The sequence below is a fragment of the Chroicocephalus ridibundus genome, chromosome 4 (genome assembly GCF_963924245.1).
Source record: "Chroicocephalus ridibundus chromosome 4, bChrRid1.1, whole genome shotgun sequence".
NCBI classification, from domain to species: Eukaryota; Metazoa; Chordata; class Aves; order Charadriiformes; family Laridae; genus Chroicocephalus; species Chroicocephalus ridibundus.
This window is the reverse complement of record NC_086287.1, coordinates 2,319,232-2,339,527: the sequence shown is the minus strand read 5'-3', so window position 1 is coordinate 2,339,527 and position 20,296 is coordinate 2,319,232. Positions and strand designations below refer to the sequence as shown.

The window sequence follows — 20,296 nt, the reverse complement described above, 5'->3', positions numbered from 1 at the left end:
CGGGGGGGGGGCGCGTACCGGGGCTCTGCCGCCGTCGGGGCAGCGGGAGCCGCCACGGCACCGGCGAGGGGGGGGACGGACCCCGTGGGGCAGGGTCACACCGTGGGGGGGGGACACCTTGGGGGGCAGGGTCCTCATGGGGCAGGGTCACCTCGTGGGGAGGGTCCCTGTGTGGGGCAGGGTCCCCGTGGGGCAGGGTCACGCTGTGGGACACGGTCACCCCGGGGGGAGGGTCACCGTGGGGAGGGGACACCTTGGGGGGCAGGGTCCTCATGGGGCAGGGTCACCTCGTGGGGAGGGTCCCTGTGTGGGGCAGGGTCCCCGTGGGGAGGGTCCCCGTGGGGCAGGGTCACGCTGTGGGACACAGTCACCCCGTGGGGAGGGTCACCGTGGGGAGGGGACACCTTGGGGGGCAGGGTCCTCATGGGGCAGGGTCACCTCGTGGGGAGGGTCCCTGTGTGGGGCAGGGTCCCCGTGGGGCAGGGTCACGCTGTGGGACACGGTCACCCCGTGGGGAGGGTCCCCACGAGCACGGTCACCCCATGGGGAGGGTCACCGTGGGGCAGGGTCACCCCGTGGGGAGGGTCACCGTGGGGCAGGGTCCTCATGGGGCAGGGTCCCCGTGGGGCAGGGTCACGCTGTGGGACACGGTCACCCCGTGGGGAGGGTCCCCACGAGCACGGTCACCCCGTGGGGAGGGTCACCGTGGGGCAGGGTCACCCCGTGGGGAGGGTCATCATGGTGCACGGTCACCTCGTGAGGCAGGGTCCCCATGGGCACGGTGTCCCCGTGGGCAGGGTCACCCCGTGGGGCAGGGTCACCCCATGGGGCAGCGTCCCCATGCGGCACAGTCCCTGCGTGGGGCACGGTCACCCCATGGGGAGGGTCCCTATGGGCAGGGTCCCAGTGGGCAGGGTCACCCCGTGGGGAGGGTCGCCGTGGGGCCACGTGGTGGCCGGGCATATGTCCCCCATGGGCACCCACTGAGCCCAGCCTGCGCCACACTGTGCCCCACGTCCCCACGGGTGGCCGTGCCCCACCGAGGCCCCATCTGCGTGGGTGGGCACGGGACGTGCTGGGGGTGACCCCAGCCGGGGGACGGCGGGGACATGGGGGACACCTGGCCCTGTGCCACCCCACGGCCGTGCTGGATGGGGATGGGCGGGGGGGACAGCTCATGGACCTGCAGGTGGGGACACCACGGGCGCCTCGGATGACGGGTGGGTGACAGCAGTGGGTGGCTCAGGGGTGATGGCAGCAGATGGCACAGGGGTGACAGTGGTGGGTGGCACAGGGGTGATGGCGGCAGATGGCACAGGGGCGATGGCAGTGGGTGGCCCCAGGGTGACCGTGGTGGGTGGCACAGGGGTGACAGTGGAAGGTGGAACAGTGGTGACAGTGGTGGGTGGCACAGGGGTGATGGCAGTGGGTGACATGGGGGTAATGGTGGTGGGTGGCACAGGGCTGATGGCAGCAGATGGCACAGTGGTGACAGCAGTGGGTGACACAGGGGTGACAGTGGTGGGTGGCACAGGGGTGATGGCAGTGGGTGGCCCCAGGGTGACTGTGGTGGGTGGCACAGGGGTGACAGTGGAAGGTGGGACAGTGGTGACAGTGGTGGGTGGCACAGGGGTGATGGCAGTGGGTGGCACAGGGGTGATGGCAGTGGGTGACACGGGGGTAATGGTGGTGGGTGGCACAGGGCTGATGGCAGCAGATGGCACAGGGGTGACAGCAGTGGGTGGCCCGGGGGTGATGGCAGTTGGTGGCATAGGGGTGGCAGGGGAGGGTGACACAGGGGTGGTGGCAGTGGGTGGCACAGGGGTGATGGCAGTGGGTGACATGGGGGTAATGGTGGTGGGTGGCACAGGGCTGATGGCAGCAGATGGCACAGGGGTGACAGCAGTGGGTGGCCCGGGGGTGATGGCAGTTGGTGGCACAGGGGTGGCAGGGGAGGGTGACACAGGGGTGGTGGCAGTGGGTGGCACAGGGGTGATGGCGGCGGGTGGCACCGGGTTGGCAGGAGAGGGTGGCACAGAGGGGAGCGTGGTGAGCGCCACGTGGGCGGGGGGGGCGGGTGGCACAGGGCTGACGGTGGCGGGTGGCACGTGGGCGAGGGCGGCGGGTGGCAGGCGGGCCATGAGGGCGGGTGACAGGCGGGCCAGCAGGGCGGGTGGCAGGCGGGCCAGGCGGTGGCCGGCGCGGGTGCCCAGCAGCAGGTAGAGGCAGGGGTTGAGGCAGCTGCCCAGGTTGAAGGCCAGCCCCAGCAGGTAGAGGAGGTGGCCGGGGGGCTTGGGGACAACCAGCTGCAGCAGCTGGGTGACCTGGAAGGGCAGATGCAGCAGCACGTAGGCGCTCAGGGTGGCCGCCACGATGCGCTGGAAACGGGCCGGCGGGCGGCCACCGTGGCCACGCCGCCAGCGGGCCAGCAGCAGGGCGGCTCCGTGGCACGTCACCACCACCCCGAAGGGCAGTAGCCCTTCCACCACCACCTCCAGCCACCGCATGGGGACCTCCCAGCTCCCTCTCCGGCTACGGCACACCTCCAGGCCGGCCATCACCTCCTCGGCTGCCGACAAGGCCGCGTCGGGCAAGCTGCAAACCCCCGCCACTAGCCACGAGCCCAGGCACAACGCCGCCGGTAAACGGGCCGGTCGCCGGCACCGGTACCAGAGCGGGGTGGCCACCAAGAGGCAGCGGTCCAGGCTGATGGTGGCTAGTAAGAAGAGCCCGCTGTAGTAGCCCAAACCGTAGAGAAACTTGTGGAGGCGGCAGAGGTGGGTGCCCAGCACCCATATGTGGCCGTGGGCCACCGACCAGATCTGCAAGAGGGAGTTGGCCAGGAAGAGGAAGTCGGAGGTGGCCAGGCTGAAGATGAAGGTGGCCAGTCCTCGGCACCGCAGGCGCCAGCCCGTTAGCCAGAGGGTGAAGGCGTTGGCCGGCAACCCCAGCGCCGCGCAGGCCACCATCAGCTGGCCGTCCCACATCAGGGTGCCGGGGATCCATGGGGACAGGGTGGGGGACAGGGTAGGGGACAGCGTGGCGTTCCATGGCTCCATCGCCCGGGCTGCGGTTCTGTGGGCACCACGGGTGGCTCAGGGCTGCGGGAAGGGGTGTCACCCCCGCCCGGGTCACCCCCGCCCGGGTCACCCCCTCCAAGTGTCACCCCCTCCCGTGTCACCCCATCCCGTGTCACCCTCTCCTGGGTCACCCCCTCCCAAGTCACCCCCTCCCATGTCACCCCCTCCCGTGTCACCCCATCCTGTGTCACCCCCTCCCGTGTCACCCTGCCCCGCAGCACCACGCCATTACCCACCCAGTGTCCCCCCCCCTCCCTCGTCCCACCGCAGCCTGGCTTCCTCCTGCCCTGCCTTCATTTCGGGGTGCCCCCCCCGCGATGTCCCCCCATGGCATCCCCGTCCCTGCCCCCCCCGGCCACCCCGTGCCCACCGAGGCCATCACGCCCCGGCCAAGCCTGGGGACACCCTGCCTGGGGTGGGGGGGGGGGGGTGTCCATGTCAATAATTAACGTAGGACCTACCTTAATGGCGGGGAGGGCTCGGGCGGAGGCGGCGGGTGGGGGGCACCCGGCTGTGGGGTGCCCTATATGTGGGAGTGGGTGGGAGGGGCTGCAATTTCGAAGCTCCTCCCACTATCCCCCCCCCCCCCTTTGGCAGTGACCCCCCCCCCCAAATGTCCCCTGTCCCCCCCCAGCACTGACCCTGCAGGCAGCTCTGCGGGGAGGGGTGGGGTCGCTCCAGCCGTGCCTCAGTTTCCCCCCCCAACCGAGTGGGGGGGGGGGGGGGACGGACAGACGCGTGGGGCGCTCGCTCCCCGTTATCAGGCAGGAAGGAAGCAGCCCCGTTATCGCTGCTTGGGGACGGTGACATGGAGCAGGGGGGACAGCCGGGGGACAGGACCCCCCTTCTCACTCCTGGCCACCCAGTTCTGGCCCCGTGGGGCACGGGGTTGGGGGTCCCGGAGCTCCCCGGGTGGGGACGTGGGGACACATGCGCCGTGGCCATGCCAGCGGGGGCCGGTACGGTGGCGTGACAGTGTCCCCGCGATGGCATCTCCCCATCACGCGCTGGCATCTCCCCATCACGCGCTGGCTTCCTGCTGCCACCCGCCAGGCAGATGCTGAGCCAGGCTGATGGTATCACGGTGACACAGGGCGGGGGGGCCGGGGCCACCACGGCATCCAGCGATGTCACATCCCAGCTGGGGGGTTGGGTCCCCGTGCTGGGGATGGGTGTCTGGGCTGGGGACATGGGTGGTGGCCATGGGGTGAGAGTACTGGGGACGTTTGTTGGTGCTGGGGACACGGGTGGTGGCCACGGGGTAATGGTGTTGGGGAAGTGGGTTGGTGCTGGGGGCACTGGTGGTGGCCATGGCATGAGTGTTGGGGACACCGTTTGGTGCTGGGGACATGGGTGGTGGCCTTGAGGTATCAGTGCTGGGGACGTGGGTTGGTGTTGGGGACACGGGTGGTGGCCATGGGGTGAGAGCACTGGGGACATGGGTTCATGCTGGGGACACGGGTGGTGGCCATGGCATGAGAGTGTTGGGGACACTGTTTGGTGCTGGGGACACTGGTGGTGGCCTTGAGGTGTCAGCGCTGGGGACGTGGGTTGGTGCTGGGGACACTGGTGGTGGCCACGGGGTAACAGTGTTGGGGACATGGGTTGGTGTTGGGGACACGGGTGGTGTCCATGGCATGAGAGCGCTGGGGACACCGTTTGGTGCTGGGGACACTGGTGGTGGCCTTGAGGTGTCAGCGCTGGGGACGTGGGTTGGTGCTGGGGACACGGGTGGTGGCCACGGGGTAACAGTGTTGGGGACATGGGTTGGTGTTGGGGACACGGCTGGTGGCCATGGCGTGAGAGCGCTGGGGACACTGTTTGGTGCCGTGGACACTGGTGGTGGCCTTGAGGTGAGAGTGTTGGGGACATGGTTTATTGCTGGGGACACATGTGGTGGCCACGGGGTAACAGTGTTGGAGACATGGGTTTGTGCTGGGGACACTGGTGGTGGCCATGGGGTGAGAGCATTGGGGACGTGGGTTGGTGTTGGGGACACGGGTGGTGGCCATGGCATGAGAGTGTTGGGGACACCGTTTGGTGCTGGGGACATGGGTGGAGGCCTTGAGGTGTCAGCGCTGGGGACATGTTTTTTTGCTGGGGACACTGGTGGTGGCCACGGGGTGAGAGTGCTGGGGACACGGTTTATTGCTGGGGACACTGGTGGTGGCCTTGGAGTGAGAGTGTTGGGGACATGAGTGGTGGCCTTGAGGTGTCAGCGCTGGGGACATGGTTTATTGCTGGGGACACTGGTGGTGGCCTTGGAGTGAGAGCGTTGGGGACGTGGGTTAGTGCTGGGGACACGGGTGGTGGCCGTGGGGTGCCGGCGTTGGGGACGTGGGTCGGTGCCGGCGCAGGGACCCGGAGGATGTCCCCAGGACACGCGCTGGGGACCTGGCCGGTGGCTGGGGGTGCCGTGGCCGTGTGGCTCTGCCCCGGCGCGAGGCCACGGCCGGTGACGGGCGCCCGGTTGCCGTTTCCTCCCGCTAATCGCCGCTAATTGGCTTTGCCCTGCCGGGGGCCAGGGAGCCCACGGGGGAGCGGCGGGGGGGGGGGGCGCGGGGGGGGCCACGTCGGGGCGTAAGAGGATTTTCCGGGTCCTTCTTAAGGCTCGGCCACCGCAGGGTCCCGCTCCCTGCCCGCTGCCCACCCACCCCCGGCCCCATGCCACGCTCCCGGGGGGACAAGGGGGCCCCCAAGGACACGGAGACCCCGGGGAAAGGGAAAAGGGGGGAGGGGGGGGAGAAAAGCCCCAAAACCCCCGAGGACGGTGGCCCCCCGGCTACCAAAAGCCCAGGCTCTGAGTCCCGGCAAGGCGGCCACGGGCAGAAGAACGGCAAGAAGGGGCCTGGGGACCCCCACGCCGCGGCCACCAAGACCTACTCCCCCTTCCTCAACACCGTCTTCGGCAAGGTGGGGACAACCGGGCAGGGGACGGGGACAGGGTCGGGGGGGGGGACACTGGGGACAGAGGGGTCGTGGGGATGAAGGTGGGGAGGGGAGGCTCTGGGACCCAGGGGGTGGAGGGGACAATGTGGCACTGGGGACAGGGACCCTGGGGAAGGAGGGGACAGGGTGAGGGACACTCTGGGACCCCGGGGAAGGAGGGGACATGGGGCACTGGGGACAGGGATGGGGTGTGGGGGGACATTGGGAACGGAGGGGACGTGGGGACGAAGGCAGGGAGGCTCTGGGACCTGGGGGATGGAGGGGACAATGTGGCACTGGGGACAGGGACCCTGGGGAAGGAGGGGACAGGGTGAGGGACACTCTGGGACCCTGGGGAAGGAGGGCACATGGGGCATTGGGGACAGGGACCCTGGGGATGGAGGTGACATGGGTCACCGGGCACAGGGTCGGGGACAGGGTCGGGGACAGGGTCGGGGACAGTCTGGGACCCCGGGGATGGAGGGGACATGGGGCACAAGGGACAGGGTCAGGGATGTTCTGGGAGCCCAGGGATGGAGGGGACAAGGGGCACTGGGGACAGAGTGAGGGACACTCTGGGACCCCAGGGATAGAGGGGATATGGGGCACTGGGGACAGGGACCCCGGGGATGGAGGGGACATGGGGCACAAGGGACAGGGTCAGGGATGTTCTGGGAGCCCAGGGATGGAGGGGACATGGGGCACTGGGGACAGGGACCCCGGGGATGGAGGGGACATGGAGGTGCTGGGGAAGATCCTGGGAATGTCCTGCAACATGTGTTGGAGGGGACACGGGGCACTGGGGACAGGGTCAGGGACACTCTGGGACCCTGGAGATGGAGGGGACACAGGGCATTGGGGGTGGTGTTGGGGACACTCCAGGGCCCTGGGAACGGGGGGGGACACGGAGGCGCCGGGGATGGGATTGGGGATGCTCTGGGACCATGGAGACGGGGACATTGGGGACGGGACTGGGGACATTCCGGGATGGGAATGGGGACACTCCGGGACCCTGGGGATGGAGGGGACATGGGGGCACGGGGGATGGTGTTGGGGACACCCCGCAGCCTTGGGGGACACCCAAGGGGACAGCCTGGAATGGGGAACGCGAGCCCCCCGCCCTCGGCAGCACCCGTGGGTGCCGGGGGGCAAACCGGGGGTCCCGGGCTTGGGGGGGGGGGCCCAGGGTGGGTGGCAGGAGAGGGGACACGGGGGCCGGGGCAGGGCAGGGCTTTGCTTCCAATCCCTTTAATCCCTCCCGCCGGAGTTAATTTTGGCCCACGCTTAACGAAGGTGACACCGCGGTCTGCCGGGGTGGGGAGGGGGGGGTGGGTTGCGGCTGAGCCGGGGCTGATTCTGTGTCCCCCGTCCCCCCCCCCCCCCGTGTGTGTGTGTGTGTGTGTGTGTGTGTGTGTGTGTGTGTGTGTGTGTGTGTGTGTGTGTGTGTGTGCCTGGCCCAGGAGCGGGAGCTGTCACCAGAGGAGCTGGACGGTGAGCAATGGGGGGACAGGGGGGACATGGGGGTGCTGGGGTGGGCTGGGAGCATGGGGGGCATGTGCCAGGGAGGGATCTGCCATGGGGTGCAGTGCCATGGGGACACGTGCCATGGAAGGATCTGCCATGGGGTGCAGAGCCATGGGGACATGTTGTCATGGAGGGGTCTGCCATGGGGTGCAGTGCCGTGGGGTGCAGTGCCATGGGGACACATGCCATGGAGGGATCTGCCATGGGGTGCAGAGCCATGGGGACACATTGTCATGGAGGGATCTGCCATGGGGTGCAGTGCCATGGGGTGCAGTGCCATGGGGACACGTTGTCATGGAGGGGTCTCCCATGGGGCACAGTGCCACGAGGACACATGCCATGGAGGGGTCTCCCATGGGGTGCAGTGCCATGGGGCACAGAGCCATGGGGACATGTGCCATGGAGGGCTCTGCCATGGGGCACAGTGCCATGGGGACATGTGCCATGGAGGGCTCTGCCACGGGGTGCAGAGCCATGGGGCCACGTGCCACAGTACCGCATGCAGGGAGAGACCTGCCCGGGGGTGCCGCCGTGCCTGGGGGACGCCCATGCCTGACGGGGTGTGTGTCCCCGCGTGTCCCCGCGTGTCCGGGCAGAGCTGCTGGACGCCTTCAAGGAGTTCGACACGGACCAGGACGGGTACCTCAGCTACAAGGACCTGGGCGCCTGCATGCGCACCCTGGGGTACATGCCCACCGAGATGGAGCTCATCGAGATCTCCCAGCACATCAAGATGAGGAGTGAGCGTGGGGCCGGCTGCCGTGGGGCTGGGGAGGGGCCCGGAGGGGCAGGGGATGGGGCGTGGGGAGCTGAGGTTGTCCCTTTCCTCCCCCGCAGTGGGCGGCCGCGTGGACTTCGAGGACTTCGTGCAGATGATGGGGCCGAAGTTGCGGGAGGAGACGGCCCACATGGTGGGCGTGAGGGAGCTCAAGATCGCCTTCCGTGAGGTACGGCCGCCGCCATGGGGGACCACGGCCACGGGGGTGACCACTGGCATGGAGGGGACAGTGACCATGGAAAGGCCATGGGGAGAACATGACTATGGGGGTGACCACAGGCATGGAGGGGGACAATGACCATGGGAAGACCATGGGGAGACCATGACCATGGGGGGATGGATGGTGATCATGGGGGTGACCACAGGCATAGAGCGGAACAATGACCATAGGAAAACTGTGGGGCGACCATGACCATGGAGGGATGGTGACGATGGGGGTCACCACAGGCATGGAGGGGACAGCGACCAAGGAAGACTATGGGGAGAACGTGACCATGGGGGAATGATGACCATGGGGCTGACCACAGGCATGGAGGGGGACAATGACCATGGGAAGACCATGCTGAGACCATGACCATGGGGTGGTGGTGACCATGGGGGTGACCACAGGTATAAAGGGGGACAATGACCATGGGAACACTGTGTGGTAATGATGGCCACAGGGGTGGCCACTGATGTGACCACAGCCACAATGGTGACCACAGGCATGGAGAGGACAGCAACCCAGGAAAGACCACGGGGGGACAATGACCATGGGGTTGACCACAGGCATGATGGGGACCAGTGACCATGGGAAGACCATGACCATGGGGGAATGGTGACCATGGGGGTGACCAAGGACATGGAGGAGACAGTGACCATGGGAAGACCATGGGGGAACAGTGACCACGGGAGTGACCATGGGTATGGAGGGGGATGATGACCATAGGAAGACCATGGGGTGACCATGACCACAGGGAAATGGTGACCATGGGGGTGACCACAAGCGTGTAGGGGACAGTGAACATGGGAAGACCATGGGGAGACCATGACCACAGGGAAATGGTGACCATGGGCATGGAGTGGATGGTGACCATGAGAAGACCATGGGGTGACATTGATCATGGGGGGACATCAGACCATGGGGTTGACCATGGGGTGACCGTGACCACAGTGAAATGGTGACCATGAGCGAGCAGGGGACAGTGACCATGGGAAGACCATGGTGGGGGACAGTAGACCATGGGGGTGACCACAGACATGGAAGGGATGATGACTATGGGGTGACAGTGACCAAGGGAGTGACCACGGGCATGGAGGGGATGATGACCACAGGAAGACCATGGGGGTGACCATGACCACGGGGAAATGGTGACCAAGGGGATGACCAAGAGCATGTAGGGGACAGTGACCATGGGAAGACTATGGGGGGACGGTAGACCATGGGGTTGACCACAGGCATGAAGGGGATGATGACCATGGGGTGACGGTGACCATGGGAGTGACCACAGGCATGGAGGGGATGATGACCACGGGAAGACCATGGGGAAATGGTGACCATGGGGGTGACCACGGCCGTGGCGGGAGGGAGGGTGGTGGGGCCGGTGGGGAAGGTGACCCCCCCGCCGCGGGTGCCGCAGTTCGACGTGAACGGGGACGGGGAGATCAGCAGCGCGGAGATGCGGGAGGCCATCGCGGCGCTGCTGGGGGAGCAGCTGAAGGCGCAGGAGGTGGACGAGATCCTGCAGGACGTGGACCTCAACGGGGATGGGCGCGTGGACTTCGATGGTGAGGCCCCACCCCCCCCCTCCCCCACCCCACATCAGGTGGCCGGGGGGGGGCTGCGAAGCGTGGCCCAGTTGGGTCCCCTCACGCCCCCCTCCCTCGCCCCGCAGAGTTCGTTATGATGCTGTCATCCCGGTAACGAAGCTTTGGGGCAGGAGGGGACCCCCCCACACACATGGGGAACCCCCCCCCTCCCCCGATCCTTGCCCAGCCGACCTGCCCAACCTCTCTGCCACCATTAGGCTTCAGAGTGAACGGCTGGAGCCGAGCCCGCATCTGGGAGTGGGGCAGACATGAGGCCCCCAACGGCCCCCCCGCCCTCCTCAGGGGGGGTGGCGGCAGGGCCGGGGGGCGCAATAAATCCAATAAATCCTCAATCAGAGCTGGAGGGTGAGTGTCTCTTGGGGGACACAGGGTGACATGTGGGGAGGAGCCTGTCCCCAGCCCCCGCCCACCCCTCCAGGCTTGGGGGGGGGTGGTGGATACAGGCAGGGTTTGGGGTCACGTGGTTCCAACCCCCGCTCTGCTATTGGCTGGACGATCCGCCAATTAATCCACAGCCCAATTAATCAAGGGGGAGGGAATATCAGCATAAAGATCCTCCCCCCCCGGCAAAAACCCAACTGGAGGGTTGTGGCTCCACTGGGGCTCGAACCCAGGACCTTCTGCGTGTAAAGCAGACGTGATCACCCCTACACCATGGAGCCGCCCCGGGAGGGGGGCTGGGGGGGGGCTCTGTGGCGCAAGGGGGAGCGCCTTGGACTTTTACCGACGGCCGGCAGCAAAGTTCAGGGGTTCGAGCCCCACCGGAGCCGCTGCCATGGTGGTCGTGGGGGGAACCACACTACACATGAAACCCCCAGGACCAGTTTGGGGTGGGGGTGGGGGAAACAAGCCCCAAGGGCTGGGGGATCACCCTCAAAATATGTGGGGTCACGCCTTGGAGTTAACGCCCCGCCATGGATGAGTGTCCCCATGGGTCCAACCCCCATTTCCGGTAGCCCATGGCTCCCTTTTCTTGCAGGGAGGGGGTGTGGGGGGAGGAACAACTGTCCCAGGGACCCCCAAGACTGCCCCAGGGGCCCACAGGAGGTGGCTGGGGTACACAGAGGGTCCCTCGGGGTGGCCAGGGCCCCAGCGATGGGGACAATGAGCCGTGTCCCCTGGGGAAGGGGGCCGGGGGGGCTAGGGTGGCACCTGGGCCCCCCACCAGGGACATGGCGGGGGGGATCACAATGGCAGCTGGACACCCGTGGTGGCATCAGGGACACATATTGAGGTGCCCACGGCACCCCAACACCCAGGAGGATGAGGAAGGTTGGGGACCATGTGCCCACCCCCCCGCCTTCCTCCCCCAGACCCCCCCCCAGAAGCATCAGACTTCTAATCTGAGGGTCCGGGGCTCTTGGGTGCTGCCACCCCCCCTTTTCTGGGGTGCAGGGAGCCCTGGGGGGGATCAAGTGGTCCCTTCCCTCAGCTCCCCCCAGAGTCCCTGTAGTAAAGGGGGGGGGACACACCACGATCAGCCCCCCCACACACACACACACACAGAGCAGGCACAGGCAGGTTGGGGCATTCACAGATTTTAATTTAAGTTGTTTTCCTGGAGGGGGGGGGGGGGGGGGGGGTTGGAGAGGGGAGAAAAAAAAAAAAAAAAAAAAAAAAGGCATCATACGCCCCCACTTTTCAGTTTTGGGGGTGCAGAGACACACACCACCCCCCCCCGTCTCCCCCCACAGCGTATCTCCCTGGCCCCTGTAGTGTTTGGGGATGCGGGGGCCCCGCTGCCCCCCGGGGATGGGTGGGAGAGACGCACACACCCACCCCCCACACCCCCCCCCCGCCCCCCAAGTCCTCGGACCATCCCCTGCCCTAAACAACCTCTGGGGAAGGCACCTGGAGGGGGGGGGGCGCCCTGCGGCCGGGGGGGGTGGGCTGTGGCTGGGGGACACCCCAGGGAGGCTGGGTGACCCCCCCGGGGGGCGCAGAAGGGGACCCCCCTGCTCGCTCTCTACATATATATAATATACACCTATAGAACAGGCTGTGGGGCGGAGTCTGCCCCCCCCCCCCCCGCCCCCCACCGCCGTGAGCACCCCAATGCCTGGGCGGGTGGGTGTTGGGGGGGGGGGGCTGCCAAGAAGAACCGAAAAAATGGGGAGGGGGAAGAGACCAAGGCCAGCCTCGGGCTCGCCCCGCTGCGCCCCCCGCCCCGGGGCAGAGCCGGCCCCTGCCCACCCCGGGGGGGGGGGGCGCTGCGAAGTGGATGGGATGAAGGAGACACCCCCCCCCCCCCAACTTCTGAGCGGGTTTTTTGGGGCGGGGGGGGTGGAGGGGAGGGTGGGGGGGGCCGGTTCCCGCTCCCCGCTCCGGCATCAAAGTCAGTTTGGATGGGCTAAGGCAACCCCGGCAGGCGAGCGCGGCCGACGGGACGGGCGGTTAAGACAGACGGACAGACAGACGGGGGCTCCCCCCCCCCACCCCAGCATATGTGTGTGTGTGTGTGTGTGTGTGTGTGTGTGTGTGTCCCACCCCCCCCTTGACTCCGCCGGCTCAGAAAATGTCCGGGCACAAGGTCCAGTCCTGCTTCTCTTTGCTCTCCCAGTAACCGCCCTTGTAGACGTGCGCCAGCTCCTGGGTGACAGGGTCCTTCTTGCGCTCGAACCACAGCGGCTTGTAGGGGTCGTAGGGGGTGCCTGGGGCAGGATTGGGGGGGGGGGGGTGGTGGGGGGGTGAACGACAAGGATGGGTGGGGGGCGGGATGAGAGCCGTAGGGCCAAAGCAGGGAAGGGGAGGCCGGGGGGGGGGGTGGTTTGGGGGCCGTTTGTCCCCTTTTCCTTACCGTCCTCGGTGGCCCTGGCGGCTTCGGCTTCCCGTCTCTTGCGGGAGATGCGTTGTTTCTCCTCCAGGCGCTGTTTTTCGGCGTTGGCCTCGTCCCAGCGGCCGTTCTCCATCAGGCGCTGGTCGGGGCGCCAACGGCTGTCGGTGGGCGCCGTGCCGCTCTCCGGGGCGTTGAGCGTCAACGCCAGCTCCGAAAAGTAGTACATGTTCTCCGCGTACTTCCTACACGCCGGGGAGGGGGCAAAAAAAAAAAAAAAAATAAAATAAAAAAAGACCCTCACAGTCCCTCCACCGACAGGATTCACACCCAGCCCCCTCTCTCCTGCCCTTCGCCGGGGGTTGGGAACCACCCCCCACCCCCACCAAGCTCTGGGGACGCTTTGTCCCGTTGTCCCCCTCCTCACGGGAGCGGGTTCCTCTTCCACAGCAGCACCCGGCTGTCCTCGGCCTCGTGGGCTCTCTGCCGTCCTTCCGCTCCGTTGTCCCCAGCGCCCTGCGTCACCTTGTAGCAGTCCATCTTCTCGTCCCAGGTGCCCAGCAGGACAAAATGCACCTTCCCCGCGGGGTCTGTCACCTCCCCCGTGACCTGAGGGGGAGAGGGGACAGGCTCGACGAGGAGCTACGAGCACCCCAGGGCGTCCCAACGCTGTCCCTCCCCCGTGCCCCTTACCTTCCTGGCCACGTCCCGCGAGAAATAGCTGTAAGGAACGAACTTGAGGTTGCACTTGTCGCCCGTCTTGTGGTTGACGATCTCGATTTCACCCGACTGCGGAGGGGAGGTGGGGGACGGTCACATCCAGCCCCCCACGGCCCTTTCCCTGGCACCGGAGGGGAAACTGAGGCACGGGAGCCCCGTCCCCGGGATTTCACCCCACCTGGTCTATCCAGAGCTTGCCCACGATGATGTTGTGTACGGTGGTGGTGACTTTTTTCCACGTGTAGTGGTTGCCGGAAGAGTGGAAGACGCAGTGGATGGTACCTGAGGAGGGAAAGTTGCGCTGGGAACGCTCCCCTGGATCCTGCCCGACCCACGGAGACCTTCGTGGACCCCAAATCCGCCCCACTCCTCGGCTCCGCACAGCCGTCCTTCCCTTCCCCACGCCCCTACCCGCCCGCGGCGCTCACCCAGAGGCATGATGGAGAGGTATTTGCCCCGAAATTTGCTGGTGATTTTAATTTCCTGGCGAAGCGTCCAGCCGTGCTTGGAGTCGGCGTGGTGGGCAGCGGCCGGGGGGTGGTGGCTCACCTGGCCGGGAGAGGGGACAACTCAGCGCCGGCCGCCCCGAGGGGGTCGGCGAGGCCGGAGGAGCGGGGCCGACGGTACCTGCTCGCAGAGGGAACGGTAACCGTTCTCCTCCAGGCGATCCAGCTCAAAAGTCTCCCCCAGGAGGGGGTTGAAGGGTTTGCTGGTGCGGAAGACGGTGGTGGAGTAGGACGAGACGGTGAAGGCGGCCACGTAGCACAACTGCTCCAGCGAACTCTCGCATTTGGCCGCCCGGTCGAGCAGCTCGTGGTACTCCAGGTCCTCGGTCAGGCGCTGGAGCATGGACAGGGGCTCGTTGAAGTTCACCTAGAAGGAAGAGAGACGTAAGAGGCGGGGGGGGGGGGGTGGTTTCCGGGGTACCTGGCACCCCCCCGCCAGCTGCGTCCCCGCTCACCGGCATGGGGATCTTGGACAACTCCTTCCCGATGCAGTTTTTCATGATGCTCCAGAGGTTGAGGCTGTAGTTGGGTTTGTAGGGGATGCGGGTTCTCTTCTCCTTCTTGGTGTCTTCCACCTGGTGCTTGTACTGGGCGGGGGTGAGAGAAGGGCTGCTGGGACGCCGCTGGGGACCCCCGATCCCTCCGCAGGACTGGGGCACCCCCGAACCAGCCTCGCAGCCCCCCCCCCACCCCTGTTCCTCCCGGAGCCAGCTCGGCACACGATGCCAGCAGAAAGTCGCCATCCTACCTGCTCGTCCAGGCTGATGTCGCTGCTGGTGCCGCTGATGTTGCTGCCGGTGCGTCTTTTTTGGGGGGGGAGGGGGGAAGAGGGGCAGAGTCAGTCCCGAGCGGGGTTCGGGGGGCAGGAAAGCAGCCCCCGCGCCCCGACACTCACTTGTGGCCCATGCTCTCCGGCATGGTGATGATCTCCGGGGCGTCGAAGAACTCGTTGTCGTCGTCTTCGTCGCTCAGGTCTCCTTTCGCCGGGCAGCACGGATCTGGGGAGGGGAGAGGGCGGTCGAGGCAGATTCCTCCCGGTTTCCCCCAGTGAGGCACTTGGGAGGGTCTCCCGTCACCGCCAGCCAGGCGAGGGGCCACACGCCACCCCTGTCACACCGAGGGGTGGCAGCCAAGGCTTCGGAGGAGCAGGGACAGAGCCAGAAGGTTTCATGGGCGGTGGGACAGCACGCCGCCTGCTGCAGGTGCCACGGCCGCTCGGCAGCGGGGAACAGACCGGCCAGACCTATCCCTCGGGGTCGGTGACACCAAGGACACCGAGCCTGGCTCGGGAAAAGGGCGGGAAGCAGCTGGGGGTTACACCATCCAGAGGGACCTGGACGGGCTCAAGAAGCGGGCCTGTGTGAACCTCATGATGTTCAACAAGGCCAAGTGCAAGGGTTGGGGCAACCCCCAGTATCCATCCAGGCCGGGGGATGAGGGGATGGAGAGCAGCCCTGAGGAGAAGGACTCGGGGGTGTTGGTGGATGAGAAGCTCAACAAGAGCTGGCAAAGTCCGACGGTAGCCCAGAACCCCCCACAGCCTGGGCTGCATCCCCAGCAGCGTGGGCAGGGGGGCGAGGGGGGGATTCTGCCCCTCTGCTCCGCTCTGGGAGACCCCCCTGCAGTGCTGCCTCCAGCGCTGGGGCACCAACAGCAGAAGGACACGGAGCTGTTGGAGCGGGGCCAGAGGAGGCCCCGGAGATGCTGGGAGGGCTGGAGCCCCTCTGCTGTGGGGACAGGCTGAGAGAGCTGGGGGGGTTCAGCCTGGAGAAGAGAAGGCTCCGGGGAGACCTTCCAGCCCCTTCCAGTCCCTCAAGGGGCTCCAGGAGAGCTGGGGAGGGACTCTGGATCAGGGAGGGGAGCCATGGGACGAGGGGGAAGGGTTTTCCACTGCAAGAGGGGAGATTTGGATGAGATATTGGGAAGAAATTCTTGGCTGTGAGGGTGGTGAGCCCCTGGCCCAGGTTGCCCAGAGAAGCTGTGGCTGCCCCATCCCTGGAGGGGTTCAAGGGCAGGTTGGACGGGGCTTGGAGCAACCTGGGCTGGTGGGAGGTGTCCCTGCCCAGGGCAGGGGGTGGCACTGAGTGGCCTTTAAGGTCCCTTCCGACCTAAACCATTCTACAGCTCTACGATACCTTTGGCAGAGCCGCCGGTGCCCGGCGCGCTGGCGGGCAAGACGGTGGCCCCACGGAAGGCCCTCTCCAGGTGGTTGTGCTGCTTGGCCAGCTGCTCCAGCGTCTCCTCCAGCCGGATGCGCTGATCCCGTTCGTGCTGCAGCGATTTCTGCCACTTCTTGCTGTGGGTCTGGGCCAGCATCAGAAAATCCCGGCAGGCCTGCGGGGAAACGCTGCCCCATCAGCGCACGGTCCCTGGGGGGGGTGTCAAAACCCCTCGGCGGACTTCCCCTGCGGCATGGGGTGCGGACTCACGTTGATCATGGCGTTGGAGGTGATGCGGAAGAGGGTGGCTCGTTCGTTCACCTGCTTGATCTTCTCGGTGCTCTCGGCCGGCAGGCGGAGGGTCTCCAGCTCGCTGAGAGAGCGCTGCAGGGCCGTGCCGTGCTTGGCGATCAGGTCGTTGCAGGTGCTCAGATCCTCCACTTTGCTGGACAGGGTGCGCAGCGTGCTCTGCAGTTCCGTCTTGTCCGTCTGCGACACCGACTCGTCACCGGAGTCATCTGCCAGCGGGAAGGGACGTTCGCGTAACCCCCTGGGGGTCTCCCTCCTCCCAGGAGATGGGGAAGAAGGAGAAGCTGCGTGCTGGGAGCAGCGGGAGCAACCTGCCCCCTGAGCCACACCAGGCTCTGACCACGGGGTTGCCAGGACGGGCGCAGCAGGAGCCCCCCCCAAAAACTCCCTGAAGGCTGGGAGCCGCACATGGAGCGCTCCCGGCCACCGCCACAGCAGCCTGGACGGCGACGCCACGGCCGCGGCGTGGCAGCTCGGAGCAGATGGCCGATTTTGCTGGCACGGCACAGGAGAGGTCACGCTAGCGAGGACGCGTGTGCCAGGCTGCTGGTGGCTCCTCAGCGGGGAAGCCGGCTCCGCGCCGGCACGGCCGCAGCGGCCAGGACAGCGCTGCCGAGCTCGCACGCAGACGGCCACGGCCACCCCTCCAAAACCCCGCTCGGTGAGCGGCTGCCAGCGCCCCCGGGCCACCCGTTTCCAAGCCGGGTGTTCACGCAGCCGTGTCTCCGCACGGCCGGGTCCCGCTGCCAGCGTCGCCTGCTCTGCTGGATGCGTTGCGGGGGATGATTTAGGTCCGTAACTGGGGGAGCACCCGGCAAACGGGAAGGAGCTGGGATTCACTGGGGAAGGGAGAGCAGCAGGCACCGCCGAGGAAGCCCGAAGCCACATTGAAGAGACTCCGCAGTTGTCATCATCGTCCCCCCAACCGCCACCGCAAGCACCAGGCTCGCTCGCTTGTCTTGAAACGAAGACAATTCCCGGGGGATTTGGGATGTTTGCCCGTGAGGAAGAGGATGGGAGCCCTCGTCCCAGCAAAGCACCAAGCCCTCGCTCCTACATCACCGGGAGCTTCCAAAACCCCTAAGCACGAGGTGACGCACGGTGACCGAGCCGTGCAGCATCCCGCGCCCTTGTACTTTTGTTTTCTGCGCCGTAATCGCCTGGTTTGGGGAGTTTGGGAAAGCCCAGCGCAGGGCACCGGGATACCCGAGCCGTCAGAAGGAAAGCCGCGTTACTCCAAAGGAGAGCGCAGCACCGCGTCCGGGAATGAGGGACGGACAGGGAAAAGCGGCGAGCGAAGGGGAAAAACACGTGGGATCGCTTTCTACGGAGCGGCAAAACAGCCCCTGGGTTGAAGGAGAGGGACCCACATGGGGCGTAGCCGGGGGTTGACACGTTCTCCCTGGCTCCGGGGGGATTCGGGGACACACACTGTGATGGCACGCTGGCGGCAGGGCCATACCTGATTCCTCCAGCATCTTGACGGCTTTGGCCTTGGCCAGCTCCAGGGCGGTGACCCAACGTTGCCGCTCCACCTCCGAGCTGGCCTTCAGGTGGTAGGTCTGGGCCCCGCCGTTGGAGATGATGAAGTTGCAGGAATCCTCCACCGTGATGTTGGCCGTGGCCAGGTTGATGGTGCCGCGGCAAGTGTGCCGCATCTCCGCCTTGGATCTGCGCGGGGGAGGGCAGGACGAGAGGACGCTGAGGGGCTTGGCGGAAAGAAGTGACCCGTAGCCCAGCCCCGGTGGTAGCCAACCCTTGGAGGGGGGGGGGGGGGGGGGGGAGGTTGGCATTCCCCACCCCGCAGGCTGGGCTATTAATAGGGCAGCGGCTCCAGCCCCCGGGTGGTTTTGCCAAGCAGCCGGCCGTGGGGTTTCACCGCCAGCGCCGGAACGGGGCCAAAGCTGGCAACGCCACACCGGGGAGGGGAGGGCTCCGCGGCCCCCGGGGGCTCAGCAGCCCCCGGGAGAGGCCTGGGGGGACCCACCGTGCTCCCCCCCGCCCCCCCCCCCCCCCGGTGCCTCCCGCATCCCGGCACGGAGGGTGAAGTCCCCGGCGCCGTGCGAGGCCGTGCCAGCCTGGCACACCCCGTCCACGTCAGCTAGCCCGGGAGGGAGAGAAGGAGGGAGCCGCCCGGGACACCCCCAGCACGACCCGGTGGACGGTGTTCCCCCCCCCCAACCCCTCCGCCGCCGAGCTGTAACCGGAGCCGGCAGCTGCCTGCGGGCTCCGGTTCCCCCATAAATAATTGAGGACCGGCCCCACGATCGGGCTCAGGTGTCCGTTCCCCTCGCCTACCGAGCCACCCACAGGGGAACGGGCCCTCGGGTGCTGGCCGGAGGGGGGAAACACCGAGACCCGGCGGCGGGGGCCCTTCCCCGGTGCGTACCGGTAGTAGCTGAGGAGGCCGTTGCTGAGCACGAACCAGCGGCGCTGGTAGCCTTTGATGTAGTTGGTCCATTTGAAGAGCCAGCCCTCCCGCGCCGAACCGGACCCGGCGCCGCCCGACCCGGAACCGCCGCCCCCCGCCGCCGCCGCCGCCGCTGCCGCCGCGCCCGCCCCCGGGCCTGGCCCGGCCCCGCCTCCCGCCGCCGGTGAGGGCAGGGCAGGGGCCGAACCGGGGGCCGCGGGCAGCGCCATGGGGCCGGGCAGCGCCGCCGGCCCGGGGCCCGCTGCCGCCGCCGCCGTGCGGAGCTCCGCCATCGCCGCCGCCGCCGCCGCCCCGCCGCGCTGCCGTCACCCGCCCCGCCCCCGGCCGCGCCCCATTGGCGGAGGCGGCCCCAGCGCGCACCGCCCCGGCCAGCGGATTGGTGGCGCCGCCCGCGAGGGGCGGGGCCCGCGCTCCCGGTGGCTGCTGGCGGCGCTTGCGCCGAAGGGAGGGAAGCTGCGCGCCCCCCCCTCCCGCCTCCTCACTGGTCCGCTCGCCCGTCTGTCAGCGCCGCGCGCCAATCAGCGGAGGCGAGCGGAGCCGCGCGTCACTGCCGCCGCGGCGCGCCGGGCTGGGCGGGGCCTAGCGGCGGAGCGGTGACTCATCCCGTCGGGGTGGGCGGGACCTTCCCCTGCTTGCGCTGCGATTGGCCACGACACCGTCCTGCCAGCAGGGGAGGTGACCTCTGACCTTTGACCGGTGCCGGGGAGGGGAGGGGAGGGGACCGCTCCACCGCCCCAAGGCCTCAGGCTGGGCCCGGGCCCCGAGGGCCGGGACCTCCCCGGGGGAAAAGCGGGGGGAAAGGCAGGAAAGGGGAGGAAAAGAGGGGGGGGGGGAAAGCGGGGGGGGGGGGGGGGGAACCGAGGGCTTCTTGTCCGCTGCCCCCCCCCGCCGCCCCAATGCCCCCAGAGAAGGAGAGGCCACGCTCGCGGCAGTATACAATTCATCTTTATTTACAATACCCTATAAAAATGTAAATTTAGAAACTTTATTCTCATTAACCAGAACCAAAAACTGAAGGGGGGGGGGGGGGGGGGGGTGCGGGGCGGAAGGAAAAAAGGAAAAAAAAAAAAAAGCCCAAAGAAAAAAAAAATAATAATAATAAATGAACTTTTCACTTGATCCGTCGGAGGAAAATGGGGGGGGGGGGGGGGGGGGGGAGCAGCCAAGGGGAGCTGGTTAATGCCAGGGTTGTAAAATACCTACATGTGCAAATCTCTTTTGTTTTCTTTTTTTTTTTAAAAGCAAGAGGAAAAAAAAAGAAAAAAAAGAAAAAAAAAAG

General features: G+C 67.0%; 3 protein-coding genes and 1 non-coding gene across 4 annotated transcripts; 1 reads left to right on the top strand and 3 right to left on the bottom strand.

The window, feature by feature from the left end:
- Positions 1–1,175: 1,175 nt before the first annotated feature.
- On the bottom strand, positions 1,176–3,551 carry GPR152 (G protein-coupled receptor 152). The gene is made up of 3 exons (XM_063331604.1): positions 3,542–3,551; positions 1,987–3,075; positions 1,176–1,704 (listed from the first exon to the last, which is right to left on the bottom strand). The coding sequence occupies exons 2-3, from the start codon at positions 3,057–3,059 to the stop codon at positions 1,176–1,178; spliced, it is 1,602 nt and encodes a 533-aa protein (XP_063187674.1). The 5' UTR covers positions 3,060–3,075; positions 3,542–3,551.
- A 1,561-nt stretch (positions 3,552–5,112) lies between these two features.
- Positions 5,113–10,240, top strand: CABP4 (calcium binding protein 4). Its single transcript, XM_063332283.1, has 6 exons — positions 5,113–5,993; positions 7,469–7,499; positions 8,129–8,272; positions 8,370–8,479; positions 9,930–10,077; positions 10,185–10,240. Exons 1-6 carry the CDS (start codon positions 5,745–5,747, stop codon positions 10,211–10,213), a joined length of 711 nt encoding a protein of 236 aa, XP_063188353.1. The 5' UTR covers positions 5,113–5,744; the 3' UTR covers positions 10,214–10,240.
- A 468-nt stretch (positions 10,241–10,708) lies between these two features.
- Positions 10,709–10,781, bottom strand: TRNAV-UAC (transfer RNA valine (anticodon UAC)). Its single transcript has one exon. It is a non-coding gene; the product is annotated as a tRNA-Val (tRNA).
- A 1,017-nt stretch (positions 10,782–11,798) lies between these two features.
- OSBP (oxysterol binding protein) lies at positions 11,799–19,316 on the bottom strand. Its single transcript, XM_063332280.1, has 14 exons — positions 18,976–19,316; positions 18,049–18,257; positions 16,548–16,795; positions 16,254–16,452; positions 15,014–15,116; positions 14,867–14,921; positions 14,574–14,705; positions 14,240–14,485; positions 14,041–14,161; positions 13,791–13,894; positions 13,586–13,681; positions 13,320–13,501; positions 12,917–13,137; positions 11,799–12,770 (listed from the first exon to the last, which is right to left on the bottom strand). Exons 1-14 carry the CDS (start codon positions 19,287–19,289, stop codon positions 12,628–12,630), a joined length of 2,373 nt encoding a protein of 790 aa, XP_063188350.1. The 5' UTR covers positions 19,290–19,316; the 3' UTR covers positions 11,799–12,627.
- Positions 19,317–20,296: the final 980 nt, after the last annotated feature.